This window comes from Podarcis tiliguerta (genome assembly GCF_965153285.1).
Source record: "Podarcis tiliguerta genome assembly, chromosome: 1".
Lineage (NCBI taxonomy): Eukaryota > Metazoa > Chordata > Lepidosauria > Squamata > Lacertidae > Podarcis > Podarcis tiliguerta.
The window spans coordinates 126294934-126310345 of record NC_139534.1 but is presented as its reverse complement, the minus strand read 5'-3'; the positions used below and the strand labels follow the sequence as shown (position 1 = coordinate 126310345).

The following is a 15412-nucleotide window of genomic DNA, read 5'->3' as shown; positions in this document are numbered from 1 at the left end:
CAAGAAAAAGCAAAGTTTCATTGAAAAGAATGTGGGATTCCCTTGCCGCGATTTCTTGGGCAAAGAGATTATTTCCCTTTCTTAACCTGCAGTTTGGCACCAAGACTCCCTTCCTGCTCAAAATAAAACTCTAAAGCTGAGCCCCCACCCAAAATATTATTTTTTGTGACTAGGATTTGCAGTCTGTTACAAAATGACTATTCTCCCTGTAAAATACATTGAAGATTCTGTTTACTGCTGAGGTATACTAAGAGTTAATGAAGGATCGTCGCAAAATGGCTGCTCAAAAGCTGCAGGGTTGCTGCTGCTGCTGCTAACCCATGTATTATTTACAACACTGTCTGGAATAAGGAAATCAAACTTATTAATATCAGTGGATCTGTCTGCCTGTCCTTCAGTTTTTGTCTGGTGACCCTGCACCTCTTGGTGTACCTGGTCCAGTCTGCTGGGCCTAGTGGACGAAAGGAGGAATCGTCTCAGCCTTGTGATGCTGTCTTCTGAACTGTCCACATGCTTTGCCGTTTGGGATAAGTCTTCTTCGAGGATTAGTTCTCCAGGATAGGAGTTGACAAGCTGGAAGGTATATGCAGTGGGTGACCATGATGATCCAATGGTCTGGAAACCAAGCCTTATGAGGAACAGTTGAAAGAGTTGGGTATGTTTAGCCTAGAGGAGACTGAGAGGAGCTATGTCATCTTCAAATATCTATAGGACTGTCACATGGAGGATGGAAACAAGCTTGTTTTTTCCTGCCCCAGAGGGTAGGACTCGAACCAATGGATTCAAGTCTCAAGAAAAGAAATTCTGACACTAAACAACTTTCCGACAGCAAGAGCAGTTCAACAATGAAACAGAGGCCTTCCAAAGGTGGTGGACTCTTTTTCCTTAGAGGTTTTCAAGTGGAGATTGGATGGCTATCTGTCATGGATGCTTTAGCTGCAATTTCTGCATTGCAGAGGGTTGGATTAGATGACCCTTGGGGTCTCTTCCAACTCTACATTTCTATGATTCTGTTGAGAGTTGTTTGGAGACCCCTATTCCCCCAGCAGAGCTTCAGTTCCCAGAGTGGTTTCACAATCAATTCATCTTCGCCAGGAGTTCTGTGCAGGAAACATTAGTTTCCTAGCAACTCTCAGAACACTTAAGCAACTACAACTCCCATAATTATTGGGGGGGGGGGGGAGCCATGGCTGTTTAAAGTGGTATCATAGTGCTATAAAGGTATGGTGGGAACGTGGCCTAAGACGCAGCAGAGAGCCAGCCTGGTGTAGTGGTTAAGAGCGGTAGTCTTGTAATCTGGGGAACCAGGTTCTCTTCCCTGCTCCTCCACATGCAGCTGCTGGGTGACCTTGGGCTAGTCACACTTCTGTGAAGTCTCTCAGCCCCACTCACCTCACAGAGTGTTTGTTGTGGGGAGGAAGGGAAAGGAGAATGTTAGCCGCTTTGAGACTCCTTTGGGTAGTGATAAAGCGAGATATCAAATCCAAACTCTTCTCTTCTTCTTCTTTGCCAGGCTGCAGCTGCTGTTATACTTGAGAAGTGAAGACAGAGAAGGGATGGGAAAGGGATGCGAAGAGCTGAGTTGGTAGTTGGCTGGGAGTGTGTATGTGTGCGCTATCCTGCGATTTGCCAAACTGTCTGTTGAAGGAGAAATCACTAACTGGGCTACCAGGTCTCTGTTCTACTGAAAGGCTGAGTAGAAAAGTCCTTCAAGGCCTGTGGAGAACTGCAACTGCTGGAGACAGTTTTTGGACCACAGACTGCTGAACACTAAACCACAACACTTTGCCTTTGGAAAGAGTTCCTTGCTGGCAAGGATAAAGACTCCTTTTATATATTTATATATATATATATATATATATATATATATATATATATATATATATTCTATTTCTTTTTGTCTTTTCTCAACCATTTTCTCCTCTTCTTAGACTCTACCTATCTCCTTATTAAATCCCAGGTGCCCAACTGCAGCACAAGCTTATTTCACACTGCACAATTTCTGTGACTCTGCACAAGATGTGTCTAGCTGCATGTTAGAATAAACCCCCAAAGGTATTTTCTTGGCAGGGAACTCCACTGAGTTTCAAAAGGGCTTACTTCAGATAAGGCTGCAATCTAGACACACGTCACACTGAGTCCACTAAATGTGCATAGGCGTGCAGCAGAACATGAATCATTACCAAAATATAATTAGAAACGAGCCTGTTATATATATATATCTTAAGTATGCATACAAACTCAATGAGAGGTGTGTTTGCTTTTGCTGGGTAATCTTATTTATATTAGGCCTAATCTGAGACAGATAAACTCTCATCTCCTCATCAACACATAATAGCCTTTCTCATTTCTGATTTTTTGTATTTGTCAGAGTTGAAAATCCTTGTTCACAGCAATACGTCGCAGGGAACTGTAGAAGATTAACCAATGCTCTTGAAGAGAGGCGCAGATACTGTTTCCGGTTGTATATCCAAAAATAATCCAGTGGCATACTTTTACTGCAAAACAAAAGAAAACAACAAAACCTCTTCTGCAAATATTTTTGTTGTTGTTACTATACTATACTGCAGGTTTAAATGTTTCTTTAGTTGTCCTTGAATCTTCCGGCCACGGTCATCCTTTTGCCACACTCTTTGAGAACCATGCCTTTATATGCATTCCTTATATACAGCTGCTCATTCAGAGATTGCTTACTTACAAGTAAACTACATATTCGCATGCTGCGTGATAACGCTGGGTCTGTAGATGCAGCCTTCGAGTGCCAGTATTCTGGAGGGTGTGGTGGCCCTGTATGAAGGAGCGTCTCCACTCCCCGGACACAGAGGTCCAGCTCCGAGGGCCTTCTGGCGGTTCCCTCACTGCGAGAAGTGAGCTTACAGGGAACCAGGCAGAGGGCCTTCTTGGTAGTGGCGCCGGCCCTGTGGAACACCCTTCCGTCAGATGTCAAGGACATAAACAACTATCTGACTTTTAGAAGACTTCTGAAACAACCCTGTGTTTGATGTTTTCATTTGTTGGAAGATGACCAGAGTGGCTGGGGAAACCCAGATAGGTGGCATATAAATAAATTCTCCTCCTCCTCCTCCTTTAACAGCTCCAAGGGTTCTTAAGCAAGTCTCCCACTGGAGGACCCAAGAGATTGCCTGCTTCTAAAGGTCCCTACCCTGTTCAGTGTGGTGTAGTGGTTAAGAGCAGTGTACTCGTAATCTGGGGAACCGGGTTCGCGTCTCCGCTCCTCCACATGCAGCTGCTGGGTGACCTTGGGCCAGTCACACTTCTTTGAAGTCTCTCAGCCCCACTCACCTCACAGAGTGTTTGTTGTGGGGGAGGAAGGGAAAGGAGAATGTTAGCCGCTTTGAGACTCCTTCGGGTGGTGATAAAGCGGGATATCAAATCCAAACTACTACTCTTCTTCTTCTTCTTCTTCTTCTTCTTCTTCTTCTTCTTCTTCTCCTTCTCTGAAGAAACAAGTGTCCAGCAGTGTTCAGTTCAGAATCCTTCCAACTCTAAGATTCTATGAATCTGAACTCAGTTCAGAATCCTTACGCACCAAAAATCCACTCCTGGTTTTCTCCTAATGCCTAATTTAGGGAGAAAGAAAAAAAGTTGTTAAATTCTTATGAGTCCGAAAACCTTGTCAATCTATTGCAAAGTTGCCCCCCCCCATCCCAAATTACTTTCTGCCCACCACCAATGTTGGAAAGCACATTAATGGATTAAAACCAAAAGTGTCATCATAAAGAGCAGCTCAAGAAGGCAAAGAAGGATGCAGTCCAGCCAAGTTAGGCACTTTAAAATGAAATTTAAACCACATTCTGATGTGTTTCTACATAGAAGCAAGTCCTGCTTTTCAATGGGGTGCTCTCCCACTTTGTGAGATATTATATGTTGAATTGTGTTTGAAATAGAAGTTACATAGTCAAAAAACAGCCTGTTACATTGTGTGTGTTGCTCCCAGGTAATTGTGCATAGACTGCGGTCTAAATGTGCTTAACTTAACTTTGGAAGAATCTCCCGTTTTTTGTTGCAATGCTCCTGTACTAATAGTGACATGACGTTTATTTATTTGATTTTGGATTTACGAAAGCCAGTGCTTAAAACAGTGCAGTGTAAACAGAGAGCGCGTTGTGTCTAAATACAAAGCTGCTATCTTTGGAACCTCAAGTCACAGTGTACATAACACTGAACTCCTGGCTGCCGTCGCCACTCTCTTGTGCAGATTCTCATAATGGATTCTATCAGCTGCAGGCAAGTGCTAACCACCACCATTTTTTTAAACTACAACTCCCATCATTCCAGACCAATGGCCATGCTTGCAGTGGTTGATGGGAGTTGGATTCCAAAACAACAACAACACCTGGCTGGTACTATTTTGAATACCCCTGGATTACACCATTATAGCTGCAACCCTAAACACATTTATTTGCAAGTAAGCCTCCCCAAACTCATAGTTTGTAGTAGGACTTAAGAGCACAATTCTACGCAGCACATTTCTACTCAGAAATAAGTTTCATTAACTGTAAAGGGACTTATTCCCAGCTGAACCATAGGATTGCAGCCTTTGTCCTCTCAAATATCGGTACACAAAACTGCAGCTTTAAGTCTAAGGAAGCATAAAGGTAAAGGTAAAGGGACCCCTGACCATTAGGTCCAGTTGTGGCCAACTCTGGGGTTGCGGTGCTCATCTCGCTTTATTGGCCAAGGGAGCCGGCGGACAGCTTCCGGGTCATGTGGCCAGCATGACTAAGCCGCTTCTGGCACACCAGAGCAGCGCACGGAAACGCCGTTTACCTTCCTGCCGGAGTGGTACCTATTTATCTACTTGCACTTTGAGGTGCTTTTGAACTGGTAGGTTGGCAGGAGCAGGGACCGAGCAACGGGAGCTCACCCCGTTGCGGGGACTCGAACGACCGACCTACTGATTGGCAAGTCCTAGCCTCTGTGGTTTAACCCACAGCACCACCCATGTCCTCTAAGGAAGCATAAGGTAAAGGTAAAGGTACCCCTGCCCGTACGGGCCAGTCTTGACAGACTCTAGGGTTGTGCGCCCATCTCACTCAAGAGGCCGAGGGCCAGCGCTGTCCGGAGACACTTCCGGGTCACGTGGCCAGCGTGACATCGCTGCTCTGGCGAGCCAGAGCCGCACACGGAACGCCGTTTACCTTCCCGCTAGTAAGCGGTCCCTATTTATCTACTTGCCCCCGGGGGTGCTTTCGAACTGCTAGGTTGGCAGGCGCTGGGACCGAACAACGGGAGTGCACCTCGCCGTGGGGATTCGAACCGCCGACCTGATGATCGGCAAGTCCTAGGTGCTGAAGTTTTACCCACAGCGCCACCCGCGTCCCTCCTCTAAGGAAGCATATATGGGAGTAAACGGCAAGGCTACAACTCTATGTATGTTTACTTTCAGTTAAGTGGGACTGAGGTTCAGTTAAGTGGGACTGAGGTTGCCTATACAGTACACTCTCTACACTGAAAATACACCTCTCCCTATAAAGAATCATGAAAACTGTAGTTTCCAGCACCATTAACAAAGTACGGTTCTCAGGATCATTGCTGTGTGTCAAGGCTTTAAATGTTTTTGAAATGTATAGTGCGTAATACCCAGTTGTTGCACAAGAGGCACTTGAGTATGGCACACAGGAGTGAGAACAAAACAGCTTCCTTTAAAAAAACAGTATGATTGATCAGCCGTTCCTTTGTGTGTCTGGGAAGAGTTCATTAATTTTCTTAAAACATTTCCTTTCACCCACGGACACAGTGGATCGCTACTGTTATGTAGTGAAGTTCTCACCCTGAGCCAGCAGGGGGATACTGTAGTTAGTTCAGGTCCACATATGCAAATAAGGGATCGAAAGTGACGTTCAGCGATTGGATACTTACAGAAATTTGTTACAGTTACGTTGTACTGGAGCTCTATGTAAGCAGGCTGGCTGAACCTTTCAGTTCAGATCTGTTCTGGCCTGTGAATAAACAAGAGCTGTTGAAGAACTCCTGTGTCGTCTGATATGTTCACCCACAACTTAACAGTTACTCCTGGGTTCAGCTCACCGCAGCAGAGACAGGCACATTCCCGTGTTTTGTGAATCAAAATCAGACACTGATTTCACGGAGGTGTTTGGAATGGGAAAGGACATCAGATGTATGATCCTAGCAAATTTATTAACTTGGATTGGCAGTACAGATTGCAAATCAGTTTTCATGTATAAAAGCGGCTGTGACTGTTCTGCTCAGAAGCCACCAACTGTATTTTATGAGACGTCTTTCTCTTCCATCTGCCATCTGGACTAGTCCAACAGATCCTCAAGCGCCTTGTAGATTGCTGACAAGACAGACACGATCCATAAGGAACTTAGGCTGTGCCCTAAATTGAACTCCCAGTCCCAAGCCAGTCATTTAGCATGAACCCTTCTCATATAGCAGCCATGCGGACCTCCAACTACTGCAGGACTCATCATCCCTAACCACTGCTCCTGCTGGCTGAAAAGCTACAGGCTCCCAATCCTTGCCCTATAGACTTATTCTCTGTTCTTGAGAAAATCTTAATAAACACAGGTTAGGCTTTGTTTTGGAAGACGAAAAGTACTTTGACCCTGTGAATGAAAAACGGTTTCCCTCTAGTGTGGGGAAGCTGCATTCCTGACCCGATTTACTCGGGAGCAAGTCCCCACTGAAATCAGCGCATTCACGGTTAGGATTTGACTGACATGACCCCTAACTGCATACCAAGCCTGGATCTGTGTCAGATTGTGACATTATTGCAGAGCACCCAGTCCCATTTTGGTTATCTGCGATTTTAATGCCTTTGGGACACCGTTATCGACTTGAGCATTTAGACAAGATCTGCCGTGTGAATCGTCCCTTAACTAGAGCAGGGTTAATTCAGTTCAGATCCAACATTTGGCATGCTGATGGGACATTGGGGCTTTTAATAACCCCCTTTCGAGCCTAGGGCTCCATGCACACTTAGACTGAAAAGTCCTCTACACACTTACCTGGGAGTAAGCCCCATTGAACACAATGGCACTTAATTCTGAGTAGACGTGCTGGGATTACAATGATGGTTGCTGATAAGCCTGCAGTCCTATACTGTACATGCTGACCTGTGAGAAAGCCCCGTGGAAAATAATGAAGCTTACCTCTGAGTAGACAGGAATGCTATTGTACTGCAAGACCGTCTGAATTCAGTTGGACTTGTTTCTGGCTAAGCACGCTTAGGATCTCCCTGGCAATATATACCGTATTTTTCGCTCTATAAGATGCACCAGACCACAAGACGCACCTAGGTTTTGGAGGAGGAAAACAAGAAAAAAAATATTCTGAATCTCAGAAGCCAGAACAGCAAGGGGTGAAACAGAACAGCTATGCAGTGAAAGCAGCAATCCCTCTTGCTGTTCTGGCTTCTGGGATAGCTGCGCAGCCTGCATCCGCTCCATAAGACGCACACACATTTCCCCTTACTTTTTAGGAGGGAAAAAGTTAGTCTTATAGAGCAAAAAATACGGTACTTACTTGGGAATAAGCTCCACCGAACGTAGTTGGATTTACTTGCGAGGAAATGTTCATAGTACTGGGCAGCACAGTCCTTTGATCCTAGAGGGGAAACTAAGCAAGTACTGTACTTTTAACTTTTTCCCATTGGAGAATGATTGTCTTCCAAAGTGGCTCACAGACACCATCAGCTTGGAGATAAGATGGGATTGAACACGAGATCTTCTGCAGATCCTCGACCACTGAAGAGCTACACCCCTTCCCAGGTACGTGAGCTCTAAACATCCACATATTTATTTGTTTAAAAGCATTAGTATTTTAAATATTTATACACAGTACTTCATTATTATTCTATGTCCCTATTTTCATCCGAGCAATGTTGGAGGGTATGCAACGCTACGACAAAGGGGAGTTAGTACTATTGAATTAGGGAGTGGGACTCTACGCTCTCTAAAGATGCAAAGCCAACCCTGGCTTCCCTGAGAGCAAGCCTCCTTGAATTAAACAGGATATGCTTCCCAGTAGGCAGGAGGACCATGCTGCAGCCTGGGAAGCAAGCCCTATTTAAAATAGCCAGGGCTTACACCTGAGTAAGGCCAAGGTCCCCTTGCAGGAGCCACATTGTCTTCTCCAACGCAAAGGCAGATTGGAAGTACCTCGGGGCAGAGACCTGCTTGGCCTTCTGCAGCCTGAAAGCTAAAACGGTGTGTGGGGCATAGTTGTGCCCCCCAATCAAGTCCAATAAAAAAATACTTAACTAAAAGTAGAAATTGTAGAAAGATTTCAACAGATTTCTCTGAGAAATAATTTTAAAGCAACTGTTGTTGAGACATTTCATTCTGAAAATGCTTGACACAGCCAGAGGAAGATGACAGGCATGGGCATAGCCAGGATTTTTGTTTCGGCGGCGGGGGGGGGGGGGGGAACAGAACCTCAGATTTGTATTTATTTGCATTGTTTTTTGTTGGGAGGCAGGCTTTTGTTGGGGGGACAGAACCTCAGATTTGTATTTATTTATATTTTTAAATTTTTTATTTACAATTTTCATTTATATACATTGCCACAATTATTTCACCAAGTTTTAACATTTTCCATTTCGACTCCCTTCCCCCTTTTTCTGCGGTTCCTTACATTAATTTTTACCCTTTCCTGCCTACTCCTGTCTTAATTCATTCTTTTATGCGTCTCTTCTAATATAGATCTCCTATATCAACCTGCAGGTTGTTACAAGAACCCTGTCTTAATCTGTTTCCAGGTTTGTTTTGCAAATACTCAATAAACCACGCCCATTCCTTTCTAAAAAAACCGTTTGCTGTCTCGACTTCTTAAATATGTATTTGATGGATTCTGATGGATTTAGAAGCTGCCCCTCCTTGGCTACGCCCATGATGACAGGTGGGTATCCTTCCTCCACCCCCACCAATAAATTCTGGCTGCCCCCCTCCAAGTCTCTTCTTCTCTTTTGGCGATCACTTGTAGCCGAGTAATATTGTCTTCCATAAACATGGTTTTAACAATGAATCCGTAAGTGACCGTGGAGGCCAATTCTGGTTCCACACATCCTTCCACAGTGGGGACATAGGTTTTCGGGGGGAATTGATCACGGTTGGATTTGCCAAGCGTGTCTTTCTCTTAGCACGTGTCTCCCTCTCGTCCTGAGTTCAAGTGTCTTCAAAGCCCATGACACATTTGGTAAAGGCTGCTCTCCAACTGGAGTGCTCGCAGGCCAGTGTTTCCCAATTGTTGGCATTTATACTACATTTTGGGACGCGGGTGGCGCTGTGGGTTAAACCACAGAGCCTAGGACTTGCTGATCAGAAGGTCGGTGCTTCGAATCCCCGCGATGGGGTGCGCTCCCGTTGCTCGGCCCCTGCTCCTGCCAACCTAGCACTTCGAAAGCACGTCAAAAGTGCAAGTAGATAAATAGGTACTGCTCTGGCGGGAAGGTAAACGGCTTTTCCGTGTGCTGCTCTGCTTCGCCAGAAGTGGCTGTCATGCTGGCTACAGGACCCGGAAGCTGTACACCGGCTCCCTCGGCCAATAAAGTGAGATGAGCGCCGCAACCCCAGTTGGTCACGACTGCACCTAATGGTCAGGGGTACCTTTACCTTTATACTACATTTACCTTTATACTACATTTTTAAAAAATTGCCTTCAGAGAGTCTTTAAACCTCTTTTGTTGACCACCAGCATTACGCTTTCAATTTTTAAGTTTGAAATAGAGTAGTTGCTTTGGAAGACGATCATCAGGCATCCACACAACATGACCAGTCCAATGAAGCTGATGTTGAAGAATCATTCAACTCTGCTGATTTTTGCTTCTTCCCAAGTGATGTGTAAAATTTTCCAGAGATCGCATTGACAATAGCTGTCAACTTTTCTTGCGAGGAATCCTATTCGGAATAAGGGAATTTCCCTTAAAAAGGGAAACGTTGACAGCTATGGCCATTGATGGAATCTTTCAAGGAGTTGGAGATGGCGCTTATAAGTTGCCCATCTTTCACAAGCATACAGTAAGGTTGGTAGGACAAATAGCTTTGTAAAGAAGCATTTTAGTTTCCCTGCGAATGTCCCAGTCCTCAAACACTTTGCACTTCAATCGGGAGAAAGCCGCACTCGCACAGCTCAGGCGGTGCTGGATTGTGGCATCAGCCTGGGCCCTTGTGGAAAGACAACTGCCCATCACAACCTCCAAGCCTACAATTCAAAGAAGTCAGCCGTCGGGCTCTCTGTGCGGCGCGGCTTTCCTTCCCCGCTCCTCGCCCTCTGCGAGGCGGAACTGTCGTTCCCGAGGCTTCGGAGCCGCCCGGACGTTGTTTGCGGAGGGACGCCGCTGGCCGGAGTTGCCAGGCGATGCTGAGCCGCGGCGAGGAGTAGCTGCAGCGCCAGGAGGAGGGCGAGGAGGAAGGGAGCGGAGTCCCAGCCGCCATGGACGACCAGGGCTGCCCCCGCTGCAAGACCACCAAGTACAGGAACCCCTCCCTCAAGCTCATGGTCAACGTCTGCGGCCACACGCTGTAAGTGCTGCTGGCCTCGGGGGGGGGGGTTGCTTCGGGGCGGCAGTAATCCTTGTCTGTTAGCTGCAGCATAAAATGGGCTGTGTACGTGTGTGTGTGTGTGTGTATACACACGCAGAGAGATCCCATTTTATATAAATTCTATAATATATATATATATGTGTGTGTGTGTATATGTGTGTGTGTATATATATATATATATATATATATACACACACACACACGCGCACACACACGCACACACACACACACACACATATATATAAAACATATTCTGGGGTGTTGTTGTTTATATATAGAGAGAGATAGATATAGATAGATAGATAGATAGATAGATATAGGCATAGAATGGAAGGGACCGCAAAGGCCATCTCACCAATCCCCCTTGCAAAAAGCCAAGGGGAATTGTACAAGCGCAACAAGCAGGTGTTGTTGTTTATGTAGATATAGATAGATAGATATAGATATATACAGTGGTACCTCGGGTTATGCTGGCCACATGACCCGGGAGCTGTACGCTGGCTCCCTCGGCCAATAAAGCAAGATGAGCGCTGCAACCCCAGAGTCGGCCATGACTGGACCTAATGGTCAGGGGTCTCCTTTACCTTTACCTCAGGTTAAGTACATAATTCATTCCGGAGGTCCGTTCTTAACATAGGCATAGAATGGAAGGGACCGCAGAAGGCCATCTCGCCAAACCCCCTTGCAAAGAGCCAAGGGGAATCGTACAGTCGCAACAGGCAGGTACTAAAATTAATAGTTGCCTCTCCTCCGGTTCAGGTACTAAAATGCTACTATTAATAACTGTGTCTGGTCTGGTAAAAACCTGTAGACTAAACTACTGCAAATCATTAGAATAATAATAATAATGATTTTGTTATTTGTACCACGCCCAGCAGACTGGGTTGCCCCAGCCACTCCGGGCAGCTACCAGCAAATATAAAAGCACAATTAGGATAACAATGATAACAGTTTTGTTATTTGTACCCTGCCCACCTGACTGGGTTGCCCCAGCCACACTGGGTGGCTTACAGAATATAATAATAAAGTGTCAGACATGAGAAACTTCCCTAGACAGATGTCTTCTAAAAGCTGTAGTTATTTACCTCTGTGACTTGTGGGACTGCATGTGAAGTGGATTTGGAAACTTCAGCTGGTGTATAATTCAGCAATGAGGTTGCTTCCCCGGGCAAAACGGTTTGAGCATAGAACGCCAGTCCTGGCCAGATTGCACTGGCTGCCGGTTAGTTTCCAGGCCCAATTCAAAGTGCTGGTTTTGATATATAAAGCCTTAAATGGCTCAGGACTGTAATACCTCAAGGACTGAACTGACCCAGACCCTGAAGTCATTATCGGAGGCTCTCCTTTTTGTGCCTTCTCTGTGGAAGGTAGCAACATGAGAAAGGGCCTTTTCTGTGGTGGCTCCCTGCTTGTGGTATGCTTTCCCCAGGGAGGCTTGCCTGGAGCCTTTGTTGCATATCTTTAGGTGCAAAAAACATCCTCTTCTCCCAGGCCTTTGTCTGTCTAAACAATCTATGGCCTTTTAAACTACGTGAGGGGGTTTATTGTTTTTGTTTGTTACTATGTTATGCATTTTTGTGCTTTTATATTGTAAACTGTCCTGGGATCCTGGATGGAAGGCGTTATAGAAATTTCATAAATACTACTACTACTAATAGTAATAGCAATAGCACTAGCAATAGCACTACCAATAGCAGAGAGAAGAAGTGCAGAGAGGGGGGATGGTGCAGATGGGTGGGGTCAGGTGGTGATGTTTCTATTTTACATAATATATGTGGGGTTTTGTGTCAGTGCTGCATGTGCAGGTTCTCTGCTGTTCACTTGTGTTCCTTTGGTGGTGAGAGAGGTTGGGGTTGGCCTAGGGTGTGGTTGTTCATTTGTGGTTGGCTGTGGTGGTCTTACAGGGACGCGGGTGGCGCTGTAGGTAAAACCTCAGCGCCTAGGACTTGCCAATCACATGGTCGGCGGTTCGAATCCCCACGGCGGGGTGCGCTCCCGTCGTTCGGTCCCAGCGCCTGCCAACCTAGCAGTTCGAAAGCACCTCTGGGTGCAAGTAGATAAATAGGGACCGCTTACCAGCGGGAAGGTAAACGGCGTTCCGTGTGCTGCTCTGGTGCCGGTTCGCCAGAGCAGCTTTGTCACGCTGGCCACATGACCCGGAAGTGTCTGCGGACAGCGCTGGCTCCCGGCCTATAGAGTGAGATGAGCGCACAACCCTAGAGTCTGGCAAGACTGGCCCGAACAGGCAGGGTACCTTTACCTGTGGTGGTCTTTGTTTTCATGTGTGAGTGGGGTGGGTGGGTGGGTGTTTGGGATCAGGTTAGCCATATTGATTTGTATGCTGTTGGTGGATTTTTGTCATATTCTTGTTGGGCTGTGTATGTGATAAAAGGGAGCCATACCGGGGTGAAGGCATCTTCTTCTATTTGTCCCCATGTCAGTTTCAGTTTATTGGTTAATTTTTCTAGTAAGGCTGTTTCCCATACTATTTGGTGCCATTGGTCCATGCTTATTCCTGACAGGTCTCTCCAGTGTCTGGTTATGGTGTTTCTGGCTGCTGAGAGTAGGTGGGTCATGAGTTCTTTGTGGTGTAAGTGGGCATTGTTGTCTTGGAAGATGTTTATTAGGGCCTATTCTGGGGTGATTTCTAATACTTGCTTGGTTATTTTACATATTTCTTGTATGGCTGTCGTCCAGAATAGTTGGATTTTGGGACACTCCCACCACATGTGGAGGTATGTTCGTCTGATGTTTTTATGCCTCATGTGCAGAAGGTCGCAAGTCCAGTCCTTGGTGTCTTCTTGGAAAGGTTCTTGCCTGAAACAATAGAGACAAATCAAAGTTAGGCTAAACAAACAATGGCTTAAAGTTACTATGTGTTAACCAGGCCAATGTCTCCTTGATAGATTAGAAGAGGATGTATTAGTAAAGTAAGATTTAGTTGTTTCTTGATATTCCAACAATTCTTATTTATTACAGCACCATCACTGAAAGCCCATATGGCAGTTGTCGTAATAACATTCTGGGCAACAGTATTCCAGGGAATTCCTTGAATAAAAAATATTCTGAAGGAGTCTCACTTGATGTGTGCTGTTAAATTGTACTTGGATTCTCCACGTGGGATTTTGTCTTGATCAAGAAGTCGAAATAAATAAATAAAATTAAAAAATTGTCCAGTAGTACCTTAGAGACCAACTAAAGTTTGTTCTGGGTATAAGCTTTTGTGTGCATGCTCACTTCTTCAGATGATGAGTTTCAAGCCAGTAGCACTTCATCTATCATGAGCAAAATCAGATTATTCACGGTCTTTTTTCCAGAGATTCCCTGACTAATTGTGTTGCCCAACTCTAATAAAGATATGAGGCGTGTCTTCAGATGAATGGTGGCCAGCTCTCTCTTTTCAGTTTGGACCTCTTTTCCCCCTTTTTCAATTTAATGTGATTGATCTTTTTACTTGAATCGGGTTTAAAATCAATCAGCAAATATCAAATGAAAGCAATTTATAACAGGTTAAATCAAAGTCAATGCTACTTGTCTTACAATGTCCTTTGGAATTGTCCTATTCTAGTAATGAAACAAACAAACTCCAGACACAATTGTTTCGAAAGTCTCTCATTAGGCCCAGATTGTCCTTCCCAAAAACATTTATATGTTTTAAAAAACCAATTTGTTTGTAAGCAATTTGTATCTCCTGACTACTATTGAATGCCTTCAAAGTCTGAAAATACAGTGCATACTGCACGGGATTGCTTTCAGTGATTGCCCTGAAGTGTAATATTGTGTGGAATTTTATGTCTTTTTATAGAGTAGGGCTTCTAGCAATACACTATATCTCAACACTAGTAGGAACAGTGCTTAAACCCTATTGGCAGTATAAATGGTTCTCTCTTGGCACCGGTAATATGTGAGCATCTTTGCTCATAGAAACAGGACTACTTTTGTGCTTGATATCTGGTGATAACAAAATTAATGATGTAAGGAGGGAGCCGCAACCCAAGATAGGAAAAGAGGTAGTAAGGGAGGACCTATCTACTTTAAATGAATTTAAATCTCCAGGGCCTGATGAGCTGCATCCAAGGATACTAAAGGAGCTGGTGGATGTAATTGTTGGGATACTGCCAGGGAGACAATGTCCATAATGACTCCACGTTGTCTCCGGACGTCCATCGATCTCCCGTAGACACGCAGTATCACCAATTAGCGACAGGAGCTCCAGAAATAACTTCCCACATTCCAGAGCCGTGCACGCTCTATCAGCAGATAACGCACAGCGAAAGATGCAGTCAGGAGAGCATTATTTACAAGTTTATTTCTGCGTTGAGCAGAACAAAGAAAAACATGACTGCCTGCTTCAGAGTTCCGGCAGAGAGAGAGAGAAACGAAAGCAAAGACACAACATAAACATCCTGTGAAACAGGAAAATACGCAGGCTGTGACACAAACATCCTGCTCCCTCTTAAGGTGGAACGGAAATATCCTAACAGTAATTTCATAGCCTTTATTTATTATCTTTGAGAATTCTTGGAGAAGAGACTAGAGATGGGCAAAAGTTGTCCCTACCTTCAAAAAGGGGGAAAAGAAAGACCTAGGTAACTACCGTCTGGTGAGCTTGACAAGGAAGGCCCTAGATCAGAAAATTTACAAAAATAACACATTACAAGAGATGCACAAGCCTGGGCACAACTAAAAATTTGTAGGCTACGCGGGGACCTTCATAACTGGATGCTCCCTCAAATTAAAAACATGCGCAATGCGTAGGGCTGAGGTACTGGTTGTGACATCATGGGTCTCTTCCAAGGACCAGTGCAGCTGTGGGGATAGGCCTTCTGTGCCTTCCTCACCAGCTTCAAGCTTGGGCAGGGAAGGAGCTTACCTATTTGTGG

The 15412-nt window shown here is 45.1% G+C and overlaps 1 protein-coding gene across 1 annotated transcript in view; it reads left to right on the top strand.

Annotated features, from left to right (window-relative positions):
• The first annotated feature begins 10300 nt into the window (after positions 1-10300).
• The window catches only part of MNAT1 (MNAT1 component of CDK activating kinase), a 141465-nt gene continuing 136353 nt past the window's right edge, over positions 10301-15412 (top strand). Inside the window, exon 1 of the mRNA XM_083439466.1 lies at positions 10301-10508. Within this exon, the coding sequence (XP_083295592.1) occupies positions 10420-10508 (89 nt within the window). The 5' untranslated portion in view covers positions 10301-10419. The remainder of the gene's footprint in view (positions 10509-15412) is intronic.